Source organism: Vespa mandarinia, chromosome 2 (assembly GCF_050613455.1).
Source record: "Vespa mandarinia isolate Hongniang chromosome 2, ASM5061345v1, whole genome shotgun sequence".
NCBI classification, from domain to species: Eukaryota; Metazoa; Arthropoda; class Insecta; order Hymenoptera; family Vespidae; genus Vespa; species Vespa mandarinia.
In genome coordinates this window covers 9,742,904-9,763,078 of record NC_140811.1, presented here as the reverse complement: position 1 = coordinate 9,763,078, position 20,175 = coordinate 9,742,904, and the positions used below count along the sequence as shown (strand labels likewise).

At 31.6% G+C, this 20,175-nt stretch overlaps 5 protein-coding genes across 6 annotated transcripts; 3 read left to right on the top strand and 2 right to left on the bottom strand.

Annotated features, from left to right (window-relative positions):
• The first annotated feature begins 801 nt into the window (after nucleotides 1-801).
• LOC118442263 (sodium/hydrogen exchanger 9B1) lies at nucleotides 802-3,797 on the top strand. The gene is made up of 7 exons (XM_085655269.1): nucleotides 802-1,660; nucleotides 1,757-1,929; nucleotides 2,096-2,214; nucleotides 2,530-2,691; nucleotides 2,888-3,034; nucleotides 3,107-3,208; nucleotides 3,304-3,797. Exons 1-7 carry the CDS (start codon nucleotides 1,029-1,031, stop codon nucleotides 3,577-3,579), a joined length of 1,611 nt encoding a protein of 536 aa, XP_085511395.1. The 5' UTR covers nucleotides 802-1,028; the 3' UTR covers nucleotides 3,580-3,797.
• Nucleotides 3,798-3,941: 144 nt separating this feature from the next.
• On the bottom strand, nucleotides 3,942-7,556 carry Tsr1 (Tsr1 ribosome assembly factor). Its single transcript, XM_035862870.2, has 12 exons — nucleotides 7,213-7,556; nucleotides 6,847-7,117; nucleotides 6,506-6,752; nucleotides 6,223-6,420; nucleotides 5,909-6,148; nucleotides 5,668-5,836; nucleotides 5,396-5,578; nucleotides 5,095-5,315; nucleotides 4,746-5,009; nucleotides 4,555-4,665; nucleotides 4,258-4,465; nucleotides 3,942-4,164 (listed from the first exon to the last, which is right to left on the bottom strand). Exons 1-12 carry the CDS (start codon nucleotides 7,325-7,327, stop codon nucleotides 4,010-4,012), a joined length of 2,382 nt encoding a protein of 793 aa, XP_035718763.2. The 5' UTR covers nucleotides 7,328-7,556; the 3' UTR covers nucleotides 3,942-4,009.
• A 1,599-nt stretch (nucleotides 7,557-9,155) lies between these two features.
• Nucleotides 9,156-9,479, top strand: Polr3K (RNA polymerase III subunit K). The gene has a single exon (XM_035863029.2). The coding sequence runs from the start codon at nucleotides 9,156-9,158 to the stop codon at nucleotides 9,477-9,479; it is 324 nt and encodes a 107-aa protein (XP_035718922.1).
• On the top strand, nucleotides 9,340-10,339 carry Tcs1 (Threonyl-carbamoyl synthesis 1). The gene is made up of 2 exons (XM_035862945.2): nucleotides 9,340-9,481; nucleotides 9,545-10,339. Exons 1-2 carry the CDS (start codon nucleotides 9,455-9,457, stop codon nucleotides 10,310-10,312), a joined length of 795 nt encoding a protein of 264 aa, XP_035718838.1. The 5' UTR covers nucleotides 9,340-9,454; the 3' UTR covers nucleotides 10,313-10,339.
• Nucleotides 10,340-10,469: 130 nt separating this feature from the next.
• Nucleotides 10,470-20,142, bottom strand: lili (LMBR1-like protein lilipod). Of its 2 annotated transcripts, none has more exons than XM_035862886.2 (9): nucleotides 19,758-20,142; nucleotides 14,146-14,410; nucleotides 13,947-14,050; nucleotides 13,717-13,843; nucleotides 13,525-13,593; nucleotides 13,307-13,436; nucleotides 12,870-13,218; nucleotides 12,554-12,785; nucleotides 10,470-12,446 (listed from the first exon to the last, which is right to left on the bottom strand). In XM_035862886.2, exons 1-9 carry the CDS (start codon nucleotides 19,815-19,817, stop codon nucleotides 12,208-12,210), a joined length of 1,575 nt encoding a protein of 524 aa, XP_035718779.1. In that variant the 5' UTR covers nucleotides 19,818-20,142; the 3' UTR covers nucleotides 10,470-12,207. The 2 variants fall into 2 exon arrangements, with proteins under 2 accessions (XP_035718779.1, XP_035718773.1); XM_035862880.2 differs by lacking the exon at nucleotides 19,758-20,142 and adding an exon at nucleotides 17,749-17,973.
• Between the last annotated feature and the right edge of the window lie 33 nt (nucleotides 20,143-20,175).

Sequence of the window (20,175 nt, the reverse complement as noted above, 5' to 3'; positions counted from 1 at the left end):
CAGAACGCAGTGTATATTCTTGAAGCAATGCACTCAAAATAAAAATTTCAACACGATCGTGACGAGCACTGCTCACAAACTGAATATTCTCTCGCGCAAAACGCACCGAAGGAGAAAGAGGTTGGCTAGAATAAACGGTCTGCAAGAGGGCGCAGAAGTCTCTTAGAATCTTCGGGGTGAGTACTGATGGCGACCTACAAACGCCTTGGAAAAAAAGTTGACGCCAGCTGGATTATCAATGGATTGTCGCCTACCTTTCACTGTTTTCTATAATAAAATAATTTTTCAAAAAATGACGAGACTAACAAACGCCACGCACATGAATAAAAACGTCAATGAAGTTACGTCCCATAGCGATATAGTTATCAAAGGAAAAAAACGATCGTACGTAAAATTATAATATCGATTTTATCAATAAATATCGATACCGTAAATAAACTATTGTACTAATATGTACTAAGATATTAATTTTATCACATAATAATTTATCGATATTTGATACTTTTATCAATAATTATTGGCATATTAACATCTTTTTAGCTCTACTCGCGTTTCCTTGCAATGAAATGACGTTAAAAATCTAAGCTAACATTTTAAAAATCTATTGAAGAATCACATTTCTTGTATCTACCGAAGAGCTTCTCAAAATTGTTAGAAATAGGTAAAACATCGTGTAAGCTAACATCGAGTGTTTCGATATTCACGATTTTAACATTTACGACGCGTATCTTCTCATCGAAATCATTTTTTAAATTTTGTGATAGCCTCGTTTCTCTCCTATTAAAAAGTGACTAACTTTAAGCAGTAGAATACTACATAAATCGGTTGATTAAACTGGAATTAAATTCTTTTGGCATAAGCCAACCTTCGCTTTCGATGAAAATATATAGCCATCGTGCATTAAATATTTTTCATATATTTAATGAAAATGTCTTTCTCTTTTGTAAAATTTTGAATATTAATGGACAAATAAATAATCAGTGTTGGTTCTATCGAAATATCAGAAAAGGATATAACTAGTTTTAGAAATGAATATAGAGGAAGTATACAACAAAAACGTACATTTAGTAGGGAACGAGGAAGATGAGGAAAAAGACGATAATAGCTGCTGCTCCCGAGCGACGTTTTGCCACCCGATATTGCGCAAGATCATTGTGACCGATTCGATCTTGAGATGTTTTGACATGGAAATAACGTGGATGAACCTATTCTGGCTGACGAGCGTTACAGCGATGATCTTGATGGCTTGGATGACTCTCTTCTTTCTCCTCGGCGAAACAATGTTACCCAAAGGCAGCTACTTTGGTCTTTTCGTTATCGTCGTGTTCTCTTATCTTCTTGGATGGACGCTCGCTTATGTTCCATACATGAACCTTCCACCTGTCTTCGGCATGCTCCTGGCTGGTATAATCGTGAGAAATATAAATTTCTACGATATTAGACGGGAACTTGGCATCAGGACACTAGCGAAAATACGAACGTTCTGTTTGACTTTCATCATGATACGTGCCGGTCTTCAAATGACTACCACGCCGATCCGTCAACATCCCCTCTTCGTCGCGATTCTTGCCATCCTACCTTGTACTATGGAAATGTTAATCCTTGCTATTTGTGCAAAGTATATCCTTAATTATCCTTGGAACTGGGCCTTTATGACCGGGTAAATACCACGACAACCTATTTTGTTTCTTTTCTCTTTCCTTTTTGTTCATCAGGAATACAATAACGGTAATCAAACCGATAATTTCGATTTTAGTACAATCGTTGCCTGTATGTCTCCTGTTGTTACCGTCAATTGTATGCTAGCACTGGCCGAACATGGTTACGGTGAAGATAAAGGATTAGCTTCTTTACTTAATGCGGCTACTTCCATCGACGACGTACACATCCTCTCGCTTTTCTCCATTTTCTACACCACCGTCTTTGACGGTAAACAAATACTTTATAATATTATACCTAATATACAAAGAAGATATGTATATATATATTTTGGTATATTATGCAAAACGTACTCGTCTATAATATTTTAATGTTTTAATTATTTTATTCGTTCGCAAAATAAATCGGAATAAGACAAAAGTAGTTTCCATTATAGAAGATCATCCAACTAAGTGGTGGTCGTATATACCTAGTGGCCTACGAGACCTTATCCTAGGCGTTTCGGTCGGACTTCTTCTTGGTACTTTTTTGGCCTTTTTCCCCCATCGTAATCATGTAAGTACTTACGTTCGGACAATACAAGAAATGTGTTTATGTTTGATAAACCAAACAGTATTCGTAAAACATACATAGCACGTTCTTTTTTTCTGCATAGATAGATATTAATTTACGAGATATCAGAAAAAGGAGATATTTCGATACAATAATTTTTTTTACTATCAAAATATTTTGTTTTGAATCATATTTTTACAAATTATTGTGTTTAGATTGGCAATTCAGAAAATATTGTCAAATTTTTTGATAATTTTGCGTAATTTCAACAAAAAAGCATATTGATTAAAATAGATCATATTGTACATAAAAATTTAGAAATACGCAACTTGGTACCGATTGTCAAGTTTGGTACTGGCTGCGTTAATGTGTACCTCGTCGACATTGAAACTCCCCATCACCGGTGGACCATATATTGCGATCATAATAATGTCCTTCGTAGCTATTACGGGATGGCGAATATTGACAGTATCCTACGACGTAAGTACCTTTTATCATACTACTTCATAGTCGATCATGCTACTTCGAAAGTGCGTCGTCTCGTATATTAACTATTTTACCAAAATATTCGGAATATAAAAAGATAATAAGAAAAAGGCAAAAGTAAATAAAAAAGAGAAAAAGAGAAAGAGAGAAAGAGAGAGAGAAACAAAAAACAATTATTATTACACGACAGACAATGCCGCTTCGAAGAGCAATGTACTTTCTCTGGCATTTTATGCAGCCCGTTTTGGTTGGTGTCATCGGAGCCGATATCGATTTTAAGAATTGGTCCTTATCAAGATTCGGTCTTTACTGTACTTGCATACTCATTGGTTTAACGGTAAGCTTTTCTTTATAAATGTAAATAAAGCGAAATCTTTCTTTCATCTTCGAAAATATATTTCTTATATAGACACGTTGCATTGTTGCCATTTTATCAACGATCAAGACACACTTCTCCTGGAAGGAAAGAACATTCATCGCTCTCGCTTGGATACCCAAGGGTACTCTTCAGGTTGATATTTATTTTTTTATTCCTGCTGGACTTATGTATATAATTGCTATTATACTTTGAAAAATCGATAGGAAAAATATAATTACATATCGTAGGCTGCATTGGCACCCATGACCTATGAACGCACGACTGAAGAAAATCCAGAACAAATCGAATTGGCGCTCGACGTCGTCAGAATATCGATAGTTGCTATCGTCTTTTTAGCGCCCCTCGGTGCGATTGTCATGATGATATCTGGCCCTATTCTTTTGAACAAACTTAGCATGGAAGAACATGAGAGGGAACGCCGATTGAGTTACTTCCGTATTCAAAGTTTACAACCTATTAGAACTCGTAGAAGAAAAACCAGCATACCCGCTGAACTGTCGTGATTTCAAACGTTCTACTATTTTCTCATTAACACAAGATAAAAATCATGATGATACTTTCTTTAATATCATGCAAAATCGCAGCACTCTGAGAATAAGCATAGCAAAAAGTTATCTTCTTCAATTCGTAAAAGTTCCGATTTTACGAATTATTAGTCGACTCTTGTTCACATTTGAGTAAAATATCTGAATTTTTAACCGAACGGATACTATATAATAAATATTACTACTGGATTGGTTGGCAACTAAGTGATTGCAGATTTTGGTTTCCTTCTTATTTGAAATCCGCAATCACTTAGTTGCCAACCCAATATATATCATTATTTATATATAAGTATACGTAACTAAAATAAAAATAAATCAGATAATTTTTAGGTTCTCTTACTGAATCAACTTGAATTATATAATAATTATCTAGATGACATTTTCATTATTAATCTATGTTCATATTGTCGTCTTTTTCGGATATTTGAGTTAAGAATGGTTCGTAAGTCCAATTCGGAAATACCCGCTTATATAAATACATCAATACAGTGTCTTGAGATTTCAACTGTCCATTAAATACACATTTCATATGACCGTGTGTACCTATAAATATAACAACCATTGAAGAATATTTTTAATTAATTTTTGTATCTTTCTTAAATATTATAGCTATAATAATTGGGATTTTTAGTATACCTAAAGGTTCTTTAATGTGACCTCTGCGTCCATATTTTGTCCTAAGTTGCACAGGTTTAAACCAGTTGATATCTTCGCGATGGAAAAACATAAACCTAACTATAGCAGAATGTTTATGTACTTTAAAGGGATGCCCGCTTAGAATTACCCTTTTTACAATAATTCTATCCGGGTTAGCGGATAAAACGCTTCCAGTAGCAACTAGATCCTTAAAAAAAAGGTCAATATTTTCATTGAGTGCCAATTATATTATACATATATTAAATTTAATTATTTAAAAAAAAGATTTTTACTCACTAAACTACCATTTTTTTGCTCGATATAGCATAAAACCGGGCATGGTGGGAAGATAATTGGTGCATACATGCTCGCAACTATAGTCGTTTCTGGATGAAAAAATCTCTCATACTAGAATATGAATTAATTAATCGTTCAAAATCTAATAAATATCACGATCATTCATCTTAAATATTTATCTAATAACATACTTTATGTTTAGATCCATTTGTATGTTGACTAAATATTGGGCAGGCCGAAAATCTTCGAAATCCACATTGGAACACTAATCTTTCTTTAGACTTTATAGCTTGCTGATAACTATTAGCGTGATTTAATACAATATTTAGGAGAGACATTTTTTGTTCGTTTGGGAGTAGTCCAAAAACGATTAATGGCCGATTGTCTAATGTACAGAATGCAGTAAAAAGATCTCTTTTAACGTTAGCAACATGAAGCGTAACGTACGAACCAGGCTGTGAATGTTATCATATATATTTTTATTCTATGTAATACACAAAATTAATTATAAAAAAGAAATTCTGTAAATTGCTTACTTACCAAAGCACTTAATTCCTGATTTTCTTTGAATATTCGTTTACGCGTTCGATCAAAATTTTCAAATTGAAATATGCGTCCATAGTCCAGCGGTAAATTTTCCTTGGGATCCCAAGGACTTGTTCGAAATGATTCAAGTCCACGATACTTTTGGAATCTAATTTTAGCCAACATATGTTGAGGTGTATCCACTTCGTCGGGAAACTGAACGTCCAATTTTGCTTCTGTACATGTCAAAATATTATAAGATGATTATATTATATAATTGGCTTTTTAGTTTTCTTTACACACATTTCAAACTTACGCTTTACTTTCTCCATAGCTTCCTTTTCTTCCATCATATCAATATTCTGATCATACATACGTTCATCAGGTGCCGCCTCTGATATTGTAATTGTTTCATACTCTTCGTCGGATGCCATGTCAGCTTCGCTATTTGCTTGAGACTTTATACCATCCACAGACATATTATCATCAGATTCATTTTCTGAATATTTTATAAGAAAAGATTATAAATAAATTAAATATATAAAGATAAGCAATATTTGTTTATGTAAAATTATATAACGTACATACCAGCATCCTCATCAAGAATCCAAGCTGCTTGATATTCAGACATGCCTTTTGGTACTACTTTTACAACCTTTTTCTTTTGAGCAGCTACTGCCTGTGCCAATTCTTCTTCAGTAGGCCAAATTTGTTCTGCATCCATTAGATCTGGTATGTTTTCACTTTCAAGTGATTCCTAAAAGCAATCGAAATCCTCTAAATCTTAATAAAATCCGAACAAACATGTGTGTATCAGACAGAAACTCACCTGTTTGTTACAATCTGCATGCTCGAGTATTCTGACTGAAATATCACTCTTCATATCAATTTCTACAAATTCAGATTGCTTCTTCGATTTATTCTTATCTATCGGATATGGGTCATCAACGGCATCGATTTGTAACATTTGAAAATCTCCTAAACCAGAGATATGTATTAAATCATTTGCAGATAATGATAAACCCTGCAAATATCCTGTGACCATAAGAGTTCCATGATCAACCGAATCCTAGTAAAAAATAACGATTCTTTTTCAAACATTATTACTTCATTATATGAATTAATTATTTCATATATGTATACCTCATTAGATTTAAACTTTAGATCTTCCGCTAACAAATACGGCCTTTTTGCTTTATATGATACAGTTCTTTGTTTTTGTGTACCTGCCCGACGTAAAATATTCAATGAATCAATGGGTTCATCCAAATGGAAAACTTTTTCTTCAGGAAGCCACTTTGAAAGAGTCTGTATTACATGTTGTTTATAGTCTTGACATTTCTATCATACACAAATATATTAATTTAATAATAGTGATCCTGTTATAAAAATAGTATAACGATGGGTTATTCATATAAAACCTAACCTTGAAAGGTAGTTTGTTTACATTCGTAACAGCAACAATAGTAGTAGGCAAACCTTGTCCCAAACAAGAGACTATTATTTCATTACCCCATGCATCTAGAATTTCTTCTCTAATAGTCCCATCTGCCATATTGGTAGCAGAAACAACAAAAAGCACAGTATTTGCGACTTTAGCTGCATCCAACGTTGCAATAATGTTACCAATAGGAGGAACAATAATTGAAAAACGTTGTTTAAATCTAGGTATACTATAAAATGAAAATAATTTTTATGTTAATATTTTGTTCAAGATTGCTATCTTATTGGTGTGTATATATGTACACTAGATGTACTACAAAGTACCTTATATGAGTAATTCCATATGGACTCGTACAAACATTTATAGTGTCATCTGCATTTTTGAATTTTGAAACAATCTGCTCTAATACCAAATCTTCTTGTAGTGATATTATGCATATGAGAATAGGGGCCGAATGGGTGCCACCAAGATTTCGTTTTTGCGCTAAAACTTTTTCTCTCTTCTTCTTTCTGAGTTGCGAAGACTGATGTCTTCGCGCATCTCTGTTTAAATTTTTATGAATTTGCTTCGATATAACTTTTATATTAGTTTTCCCTGCATATAAATAAAGTATTTAAAGTTGTCAAGATGTATTCTTTTCATATACTATGCACAATATAAAAAATCGGAGAATAAGATTGTTAACTTACCTTTAATCTCATTACCAATAGTACCTTTACTTCGATGTCTCCCTGTTTTATGTGCTTTATTAATTTGTTTACAAACTCCTGGTCGATGAGTCTCCTGCTTTGTCGTTATACCCATTTTTCTTAATATTGTATACAATTTATTTTTAACCCTCCAATAATCGAATCATAACATACTATGTTCATATGATACATGTGCATTCGAGGCATAAAAGTAGCTACACGCACTTTCCGTAATAATATAGTACAGTAAACAACAAACACATAATATGCGTAACACAGTGTTGCCACAGGAAAATTAAGCCACACAAAATTCTTTACGGATATAAGACGTACTCTTAAAATATAAAACGTATAGTTCATGACATAATTAGCCTAAAACGTAAAGTTTAATCAATAGTAAACATCCATTTATAAAGACATAACACAGAAGTATTAATGTAGTTTGTCATTACACCAAGCAATAAATAAGCATCTCTTTTATAAATGTAATGTTAAATCAATAATATTGAAAGAATGAAATATTTATGGTATAATCCTGGACAACCAATCACAAATTATCATAGTATACGCGCTTTATTTTGAAATTTAGCATTAAAGTTATCGAGATTATGTGTTCATGGTATTACTTAGAGAAACGAGTAATCATAATATTATAATATGTTTGATAACTTTGAAAATGAATATAATTAAGAAAATAAATATAAATACAACACTAAAATTAAACATTTTACAGTATTAAAAAGTGATATGTTTTACAGCATGAAACACTTCTTTTTGTTAAATGTAAAGTAATGTAAATAATAGGAAAGCACACTTGTTTTCTTTTTCGATTATAGCCACAAAAAAGTGACACGTGCAACTAAAAATGCAATTACGACATAGTGTAATTAAAAACATTAATATTATTATCAGAAATTTAAACGTTATTCTTTTCAAATCCGAAATTAAAACCTTCTCAAAATCAATGTATTTCTGCCACCTGATTTGTTGTAAATAGAACTTATATTTATAGTAAACTTTTTACATCAGAGATTTCATTTTTTTGTATTCAGCATTAGCAGATCCAGAGAAGAAAAAAATCATATAATAGTGGAGGAAAAGTAGTAAGATTATTAGTAAGAAAAGTTGTTAAGGTTAGTTTATTAGGTAGAGATGCGATGCATATCATAAGCATAATTCACGTCAATTGACGCAAGTGATGAGTATTGGAGTATCATTTGGGGAAATGTGACGTCATATATTCCATGTATAAGAGCCTGACAACTCTGCTTGTTTCTGAGGAAACTAATTTAACATGTGAGTACTCAGCATATTTTAAACATTATTCAAGTCACGGTTGCCACATGCTTTTGTAATTGTTTAATAAATATTTTTTAATCATCTTTAATAAATATACCATAATTTTACATAAATCATAAAGTTTCTAATAAAAGAAAAGAAACTAAAAAACGGGTTTAAACTGCAATTTAAAGTCATAATAACATACATAATGTTTACGTATGTTAAAATAGTATTTAATTTCATTTTCTGATGAAACTTTAGAGATACTTCGTATAGCTAACAGCAAAACTTTTAACTTTATATCATTCTTAACCTATATTTCCAAGACATCAGTAACCATTTAAAAATTTTATTTATAGTATGAAAATGTATGTATGTATTTTCATAATTTATTTTAACTATTATTGTATCTATTCTATAATATGTATAAACTTCTTAAAAGTTTTATTATTTGCTACAATACTGATCGATTTAATCATTGATTAATGTTAACCAAGCTTGGTCAAAGTGGTCCTAAATGTATAATATTTAAATAATTAATTTTATTTATTATTTTGTTTTCATATTTCATTTATATTTAAAGTATAGTGAATATCATAAAATAAAAAATCTCAAAATATATTTGTTTATATTTCAGATATACATTAAATGATTAAAACGTTATGCTTCTTTTTTGTCCAACATGTGGTAATGTTCTCCATGTTGAAGAGTATACAGGATTGAGATTTGCTTGTAACACCTGTCCTTATATTTTTAACATAGCACGCAAAGTTAGTAGTCGTACTTATCCAAAATTAAAAGAAGTAGATGATGTGTTAGGTGGAAGCGCAGCATGGGAAAATGTTGATTCTACAGAAGAACGTTGCCCAAAGTGTACAAATCCACGTGCATATTTCATGCAAATACAGACAAGATCAGCTGATGAGCCTATGACAACTTTCTATAAATGTTGTAATCCACAATGTGGTCACAATTGGCGCGATTAAAGGTATTTCAGAATCATTTCTTTTATTTATATCACAATATTTATTGATTTTTTTTGTTCTGACAGTTATATCTGAAAATTAATCAGCAAAGAACAATCATGAATCCAAGCACAATGGGTCCCATGAAAGTATTCTTAAATGCAGCGGCGGAACAAATAAACTTGCTGGGTCCAGAAGAAAAGCATTGGTTTATTGGAGGTGATAGAAGCATTGCAATAGCCGTAGAATTATTAAATAAAGGAGAAATCATTGCTATACCAACAGACACAATTTATGGATTTGCTGGTAGCATAAAAAATGACAAAGCTATAACAAGATTATATGAAATTAAAAAAAGAGATCAACACAAGCCATTAGCTATTTGCATTGATAATGTAAATAACATTCACCAATGGGGAATTATAGATGAATTACCGCCTTTTCTAAAAGAGACTTTATTGCCAGGACCATTTACTATTGTATTGAAACGAACAAAAGCATTGAATCCATCTTTAAATCCTGGAATTGATAATGTTGGCATCAGAGTACCTGATTATAAATTTATCAGATCTGTTGCTAAATTAGCAGGACCATTAGCTCTTACGAGCGCTAATGAAAGTAATAAACTAAGCAGTGTGCATCCTAATGAATTTTCTGAATTATGGCCAGAATTAGCAGGAATTTTTTACCAGCAAGCAGAAAATAAAAAAAACGTTAGTGAGTTACAAAGATTAGGTTCTACAGTAATAGATTTATCACAAACTGGTCAGTACAAAATATTGCGTAAAGGTATCAAACTGAAATACTGCACTGAAGTATTACGTCGTTATGGATTAAAACCATGTAACAATTAATAATAAACTAATACAAATTTAAGAAAATGTATATTCAATTTTCATTGAAAAGCGTAGCTTGTAATTTTGATTTTTTGAGTTTAAATTATATCTTTCAATTTGTTTGATGAATACGAGTTATACGTTACTGAGTAACGGCATTTATAGACTTTAAGGAATATTTAAAAATTGAATCAGGATTCATTTGTTTTCACAAAATTGTATGTGCAAGTGTACATACACAAGAATAAATAACATTATTTACATATTTTTAACTATGGTACAGATAATATCGGCGGATAAAGTATTATAACGTTTATAAAAACTTTTATCCCATAATATAAAAAAAATGTTACATATACAATAACGTGTTCGTAGGATTTTCTAGATATTAAGTATATTACAGATTTTTTATCAGCGCGAGTTTTATACCATACACGCGCGCGCACACACATACACACACACGTACATGAACGATGTCTTTCGAGAAAAATATAATATAATATTTTTAAGTCAATGATGCCAATAAAACACTTCAGTTTGACAAATTAATTTGTCGTAAAAATAAGCAAGAATTTCATGACATCACTTGAAGAATGTATAACATAAGTGTAAAACAGTACACTTTATATCCTGAGAAATTATATCCTATATACGTAATATATAAAAAATATCATGAGTATGTTAGTGCCAGTGCACGTCTTAATATTGTATTGTCTTCTTGACGAGATGTATTATCACATAATATTGCTGCAAAAAATCTAAGAAATTTACCTAGCACTAATACAGATGCTAAATAGTCATGGATACAGAGGATCTAAAGCTTTCACGTGTAAAAATACATATTTACTTAAAGATTTGCATTTTGATAAATATTGAATCGATTCCATTTATATCAACTGTTTTTTATAAGCAAGATAAATAATATTTATTACCTCCTCTCCATTAACATTAAAGCATTGCATACAGTCTGTCTATATGCATTAAAATGCATGTTATTAATTTATTATTTTATCAAAGGACAACGAAAGACTCATTAAGAAGTATCATTACTTTTTCAACGTCCTCCTATTTTTTGTCTTATTAATTATTCATTTCCATCACATATGTATTTCTTTTATAACAAGGCAATTTCACGATAAACAAAAATAGTGACGACAACATTTTTGTGAAATGCATTGCAATAAGTAAATGTTCGTACAAAATCGATTGAAATGCATTTACTTGTAAATTTTGGCAATGGGCGAGTAAAATTTTAGCTATTTTCTGCTATATAAGAGAAATTTAAATTATAAAGGTTAGAATTTCATGCTATAAACAGAAAAAAAAATTTTTCCCTCAACGAACCATTTGATAGAAAAAAGATTGTCTGCGGAATTTTTGAAAAAAGTTACGATAAAGCCAAATACGCATTATGCAATATGCCATCGAAAGTTCACGCATCCATTTGATACGTCTGTTTTGTCTTTATCATAATACTGTCTTGTCATTGTCGTGACTACCTCCGACTTATTTTTATTAAACACTCGTAAGATAGACGCGTATATTATGCTTCAAGATAAATAATAATTAGAATAGTAATTATATGATAAATAATCGCTAGTACTATATTCAATATCAGAATTATATTATTTATTTTAATTAACCTCGCACTTTTGCTTTTTTGTCCTGATGGAGAAATTTTAAAAGAATAAACAAGTGAGATGATACACGCCGTTAGAATCTAACATTTTGATTGCAATCAGTGCAAATAATTAAAGTCTTTCCTTTAAAAATTCTCGATATTACATAATTTTATACGATTAAACAAATCAAGAAAAAATTTTTTTTATCGTTATATCACTGCTTTTTGCTTCTTAGTAAACAATGAATAAGAAGTATACATTTCTGTTGTTTCTTCCTCACGATATATCAGTCTATTCTTCCTTTGTAGAAAACATTGCCAATGAATTCTTTTTGCATTCTCCTTTAAATATGCCTACGAAACTACTCCTCAATCTGGCATAAATTTCTTTTCTTACGGTTGCTGTAAATTTCGTAACTAAGCAACTGATTGCCGCCGTAGCAAAAATTAAGTTATACAAGAATACGAGTTTAAAGTTGCCAAGCCATTCTATACGACCAAAGTCTCCCAGCAGATCAAAATTCGTCATTCCTGAAATAATAAAGGAATAAAAATGTTGACGATACGTTAGCTTGTAAATTGGAAATAGCAACAAAAACTGACAAAAAGTATGTCAATGAGTCATTTTACTAGTTTACCTAATATTCGAGAAAGCAATGGTAATGCCGAACTGAGTACAAGTAAAAGAACGCAATTGGCGATGAGATGCGTAAGTGGAGTAGAACGAAGTCGTGGTTGTACCCTTCTCACTCCTGGAAGCGAATAAAGTCCAATCGCGCTCGTTGCAGCTAGGTAAAGTATCACCGAGACTTCAACGGTAGCTCCGATAGGTCCGAGTTTCGACAACGAACTGATGCCCAGTGTGAATTGCTATGCAATTTACATTATCACCAGTTATAATTTAGCCTTTTGATAATTATCTTAAAAAATACAAAAGAAAATCTCGATACAAACCCTCGTACTTAATGGTAGAGCTTTAATACCGATAAGAAGTTCCAAGGTATTCTGAACCGCTAATAAGGCCGTGGCAGTGGAGAGAATAAATAGAGCGATCATTGCCAAAGGATAAAGTAGTGTTCTTCGTACCCACCAGGTCCGTCTTTGTTCGTCTAAAATGTTTCTTTTCTTTTGAACATCTTCTAATCTCTGGGCCAGTCCACGTTGAAGAGCGCCATTTCTGAGGCACATTAATCCAGGACTCAGATTAAGAAGTTCGTCGTCTTCGACCGTTGCATTACAACCTGGTAAGGACATAGGTACTGGCGAAACATACGATTTACCTGTCGCTTTTGCGTGTTGCAGTCTACGTTGAGAAGAAGAAAAAAGAAACAACAAGAAAGATTAGATATACAAAAGAAAAAGAGGCAAAAAAAAGAATAATTTCCACCAACCTTCTTCTAATGCAATCCTCCTCTAATCTATAAGCAAAAAATTCTTCGTCCAAATTTTTTAGGAACTGAGGTTTTACGAGAAACGAGCCCACAACACCAAATAATCGCACAAATCCAACTGGGGTACATACTAGAAAAAATTACAATTTCATTTTTATTCTCTTTTGCTATCTTTCTGGTTCCAAAATTTTTAATTTTGTATATTCAATAATACTTACATAATAGCAACATTACACCCACGAAAGAGACACAAGAGTAGAGAAAAGGTAAATAATAGCTCCATATATCTGAAATTGCATTCATATATGTAAACAATTAGATTAAAAATAGAAATGTAATTAATTGTCATTCTCTCCATTTAACTTTTTATTAATTTTATTATTTTACTTTGATATTTTTTATAAACTTACTCAATAATGTATGGAGACTAGATTTCTGATAATCTATGAGAGCAGACAAAACATAAACCATTCCCAGCACGAGTGTTCCCAATAGGCACAAAACTGTTACAGTTTCATATACTCTAGCCATAACACCCTACAATGAAGAATTCCATTAATTCTGATAATAAAAATATTTATATCAAATAAATAATCTATTGAGAGAAATAAAAACTATATACACTTTCCTGAAAGCCTACCTTTTTATAACAGACAAATCCTTCCGATTCTGTGAATAAATAGGCGAATGGTAAAAACACGAAGAGAGATAAATTGGAAAAGAGGAAAACATGGTTCCAAAGTCCTACAACATAAATGTATAATATTTCAGTGCTTTCAAATTCATGGACTAAAGACATGAACAAATGGAGTAAAATAGTTGATCAAGTAAGGTTTCACCTTGTATGAGAGAACTATTGAGCCACTTGACGTAATAGCTATTAGGATACAATATGAGAACCTCATTGCTAGCGATGGACACAGGTAGTAACAACGTTGCTCCAATAGACACTGCTAAAGCAACGGTACACAATAAAAGACTGATCCTATAAACAGTGGCATCATCTTCATCTACCGAAAAATAATCTTCTCGCTCCCTTCGACGAAATCTCGCAATCAGTGCATAGCTCGAAATGCAAAGTAGAAGGAAAAGAAGGAGGAATATCTAAAGAACAAAGAAAATAAAAAATATTAAAAGGGATCGAAAAAATGTTATACAAACGCGTTGTATAAAATTGATGCAAAGGTACTGCGTGCGCGTAACTTTGATATCTTATTTATACATTTTATTTATTTTATGATTTTATTTATACATTGCATTATTTCTTTCTCTCACTATCATTGCAAAATTACGTTTGATCATAAGCATTGCTTCTTAATTAAGGTTAGGTATAAGATTACGACAAAGACGATGTCAACGTATAACGATAATGCTAATATTTTATGTTCCTTAATTTTATTGGACATAATTAATAAGCCATTTTCGTTATTCGTTCACTCAATTTGGCCATTGTCCGCGTATGAATTTAATAATATTGAGTTGTCTGGAAAGTTCGTGCCAATTTGTGGTAGGTAATGACAAAATCAGCACGAACTTTCCGGACAACCTACTACATAAAGTACATATTTGTAAATGTGACACGTTACCGTCCACGTCAAACGGTAATATCGGCGAGACCTCACATGTTACATTATGATAATCGAAATACACGTGTGAAGTTGTCTTTCAATTCGCTTTTTTATTTCATGCTACACCATGAACTATTTGACACTGTTGAGGATTGTCGACACAATTTTATGCAGTTCGAACAAGGAAACAAACTAACTCGAAATATAATCCTTATCGTTCATACAAATTATATGACAAATTATATGTAACATAAATTTATATGTTACACTTATAGCGGATCATTTAACGAGCATTTTTTGAAGCAACCACAACGGTTTGCAAGCAAAGTGACAAAACTTCTGGACATGCTTACTTTTACTGAAATACAGAATAAATGGGCTCAAAACCGTATTAAAACCTTATAATTTTTATCACTAATGATGGTTAACGATCATTGATGACGTTTTTATTGAAAATGAAGCAATCTTATGTATTTTCATAAAGAACAAACGATAAGATAAGAAATAAGAATACGGTGAGACACGAACGAAATCATCTGCGTTTAAGTTCACGAAAGTAACACTATCATTAATTTTTCTTATGTTGAAAGTTATTAATCTTTCTTATTATGGAAAAAATTGACAAATTTCTATCTTTTTGTAAATGTGAATTTTTAGTCGTATCTATTATTTCTTCAAGTGTGACAAAATATTCTCCATGCTCCATACTTAAACAAAAATAAACAGTTTAAATATGCTATTAAGCAAAATTTGTTAAATAAGCAAAAAAGAAAAGTTTAAATGCGCTATTGGGGCAAAGAAAAAAATGACGTTAAATATTAAAAAAATAGTTCGATTAAAAGAGATGCATTTGTACTTTTCACGATACTTTCCTAATATAATATAAAAGTTCATATGGTTTTTCAAATGTGCGATTAAAATCAATGTTATTACAAATAAAAGGACAAGAAAAGAAAAAAACAGCAACAATGCTTAAACCACGATTTTCTAAACTTTTAATTCTTATAACTTTACTTTTTTTCTATAATACTTCTTGTAGCGGTCACAAGAACAGGGACGCATGACTCATCTAATGTAATCTATAAAATATTAAGGAGCCTACAGTAAATATGTAGGTCAAGTACGTGTGACAAGTTAATAAATAAACTAAAAAATCTAACCGTAAAAGCGGTTAGATTTAGATTAGAGCACGAATATATATGAAATTAATTGCATTTTATAGGTAGTAAACATTTTCCTACATCTATTCTTCGTAATCTCTATGCAACGCGTATGTAATTTATGGAAATCATCTAAATCCTCACTAAAGTAAATACATTTCAATAGCGAACATTGCCCCGATTAATGCCAAAAGCGAACGATCAGCTATGCCAAAAGCTACTTATGCACGAGAGCGATATCTATTTACGAACGCAAATTATTACATGCGATATTCTATTTCAGGGCTCGCATTTTCTAATCTTACGTCCTCCTTATCCTATCAACCATTTTTCTCCAGTCTCTTTCAAATTTAACATTCGAAATACAAATTATGTACAAAAAATACTATGTAAAAAAATTGGTATCCAAAAATATTTTATGCGGTCGATAGAGATTCTTTTCATAGATTCTTTTCATCATTCAAAAGGAACATTGAGAATGTCATACGTTCGAAAACGCGAATCCATGTCGCGAAACTTCATCAAGCACGAAACTCGATTATTTTCTCTCTCGACCTTGTTGCCTGATTAGCTTCACTGATAGCCGATTCAAACAAAGAATATACTTATAACTAAAAATTAAATTTTATCGATTAAAAGATCCGACGTTTGTACCGATTAGTTGTCGATACTATTGATTTTAAACGAGTCTCTTTTATAAGTATAGCGAATATTCAATGTAAATCTACTGTTACTCTTTCTTATTAATGAAAATACTAACAAAAAATAAAAATAATATAAATATAAGTTAAATAAAGAATAATTCTAAAGAAATAATCCTATTGAAATTGTTTTGTAATAATTATTTTGAGAATTTTCTTCGACTATTGCTGAATAATGTAATCGTCAAAAATAAGAAAATATCATACTTAACAAGATAACCTCATAAAGAGTATAAGAAAGTTATAACCTCGATACTAAATACATTTACGATACATGTTAATACAAGTACTTGATTCTTAAAATGTGTCGAAAAAGTAGTAAATGAATAAAACGTAAAATATCTTTGTCCTGTGCATCTTCTCTTTCGTTTCAGTGCCAATGTGTACACGACCATGAGCGTAACGCAGCGCATACTCGGCTCAGAGAAAAAAAAGAGGGAGAGAGATCATATTAAGAATAATTACGGATCTATTTTCGTATCAAGAATCGATGACAACAAATATCTTGATTTCTATAAACATAGCATTACATCGTTGCGATCGCTTTTTTTCAAACGCGTTTCGCAGAAACTTTGTTTTTTAAACCGCATCCCTGACGTCAAAGAGAAAGCTCACGTATCGTTGGCAACAGCGCCGTTTCATTCAGTGTGAAATTTAATCTTGTTGCACAACTGGAGGAAATGAAAAAGCAGAGACATTACGAATCATTAACACGTAGATATTATAATGCCATAATATATCGTTTTCAGGTATATATATATATATATATATATATATATATATATATATGTGTATAAACTTAACCGCTTAACAAGCATATATATACGGGTACATACAAGGCATAAAAAAATAAAAATACGTACATATATATTACATAGAGAATTATCTTTATATGCTATGAAAAATGAGTAAATAAGAAATTTCCGCGTTTCACGAGACTAGGGAAAAGGAAAGCAGGAGATGGGCAAAGATTAAATCCTGTTAATCAATAATCGAAGAATTGCTGCTTTTACTTGCGACTCCTTGAGGCTTGTATCAACTCGTCTGCATGAGATTAGTATTTCTACAAACTGGCTAAGAGAGAACGCAAGGTAAGACTGCGTGCGCACTGTTGACCAGTCGCCAGTGACCAGGTCGACGAAAGACCAAAAACCAGATGACCAAATTCGGTAACTCGAATATATCAGTATTGTAATTTCTGGTCTCAGTGGGGATTTATGCATAGGTAGTGGAGACGCCTCAGACCCCTTGAAGACGACATTCGCCAATGTCTAATCTCCAAGAAAGTTGCTTATAGTGCGAACGCGTGCATTTGATTTGTAATTTCAATGATCGCTTGTTTTCTTGTTCGCTGCGACCAAACACGTACTCGCTCATATATTCTTTTGAATCTAGTGGTCGCCAGCGATTGGTTAACAATATATACACAACCTTACACATAATAGCCGAGGATACATCTTTTCCTTCGGAACATTTGACGGAATGTTCATTGGGATAAACTGCATTCCGCGATTTCTCATTTCTTACCTCTCCCGCGGTCTAGTCTCCTTTTATTATTTACATAATTCGCTAACTTAAATGTAAGTCGGTAGGCCGGTCTCTTATTGCATTAAGAATGTGAAAAGAAAAACCGGTCGAAGATCGAAAAAAGAAATGTCCGACAGTCAAACAGCTCTTCGTTCTTTTTCGCGGAACGTAAAAGCTTTTACGCTTCGGTCCATCTATAATATATTCGCATGTTTACTTGGCCATTTAAACATATTCATGTGTGTTCTTTTTTTAAATTACAAATGCAAGTAGGAAAAAATCGAAAGAAGAATAAAATGAGAAAGAAATAACTTTTTAAACAGAGATTATTTCGGATTTAAAAAACTGTTTTTTAGTAACTTACATTTTATATAACTGACTCCTAGCACAGATTGATTTCTTTTTCCTTTACCGAATAGACTTACAATAGACAAAACAAAGAGAAAAATAAATTTAGTCAAATGATAAATTTATCAATTAGTTTTTATGAATTAGTCACGTTATTTCTCTTCTTGAATTCAAGTAACTATTTTGGCTCTGATTACATCATTAATCTATGGATAATTGATAATCCAAATCACGCTAACGATAAAACTATAAATTGTTCTATTGGAAGAAACGAAGAAATATCATTATTTAATGTTATTATTTATTTTATGATGCGGATTTTGTATTGGATGATCGAAAATTGAAAAGACCAATTATTATCTTTCTATAAAAATAACAATATTAACAATTGAAAAAAAAGAAAAAAATTCCAAATAAAAAAACATAAAAAGAAAAAAATACGTATAATTAAACATGAATAAATTGCACAATTTCCAAATAAAACTGACCAATATTGTTTATAATACTTACTATGCGTTATTTGAACGTTATCACTTGTTATACATACTTAGCAATACATATATATATACACAGAAAAATAGAAGATTTATGTAATCAAATGAGCATATTCGTTCGTTTGAAATTTTGGCTACGAAAAGTACCATCACGATTTCACAGCTTTCGTTACTTTTTATTGTTTAATAAGAAGACAAAAAAATTAATTTAGATTTATTCGAATTTGAATATGAAAATAAATTTCTCACCGGGATTCCTAAAGTTTGTCATTGATATCCGACATTGCGACTTTTGCAAAATCATTAGAAACCAAAATTGGCGTTTTTTTTTTTTTTTTCCCCCATTACTTCTTACGCACAGAAAATAGATATGCTATCGTTACTCTTCTCCCCGTCGTTAAATAAAGAAATAAAATCGTTATATTTTAGTAGATAAAGAAAAAAGAAAACGAAAAAATTTCTTTTAAAAGAAGCGACAGAAACAAACATGATGATAATCTCGTCTTTCCGTTTGCCGCGCATCAACGTTCCCGTTCCGAACAAGAACGCTTTTCGCATCCATCGAAGCATCGTAGCATCTATTATGCTTCTATTATGGCAGCCCTTAAAATCAATACGATTTTTGACGACTTTTAACGAACAATTTTACTCACGATGTTCTCCCGCACAGTATTGTGAAAGAGCTGCTCCCTGAGGTCAGCTTCATCTTCCATCTTCACCTATTTGTCAAAAGATTTCTTGTGACCAAGTGTATCTCCGACGATCGCTGTGACATTTTTCTATTATACTCCTTACATCGATATACTTTTCTCGTAGTATATCATGACCAAAATCAATGTGTCATTCTTTTCTTCCTCTCACAGTTTTTGTCTTTTATTTTATTTTATTTATTTCTATTGTTTGCTCCTTCTCGTTGCAATATCTGTACTTTTCATGCACTTTATCCCGACAATTTGTCGATATATGTTATTTTATATGCTTGCGTACATCACTAAACAATCTAATCTATCTCGTTGCCAGTGAGACACTGATCTTTTTGTGTCGTTTCGCTTCTTCTACCTGCGCGCCATC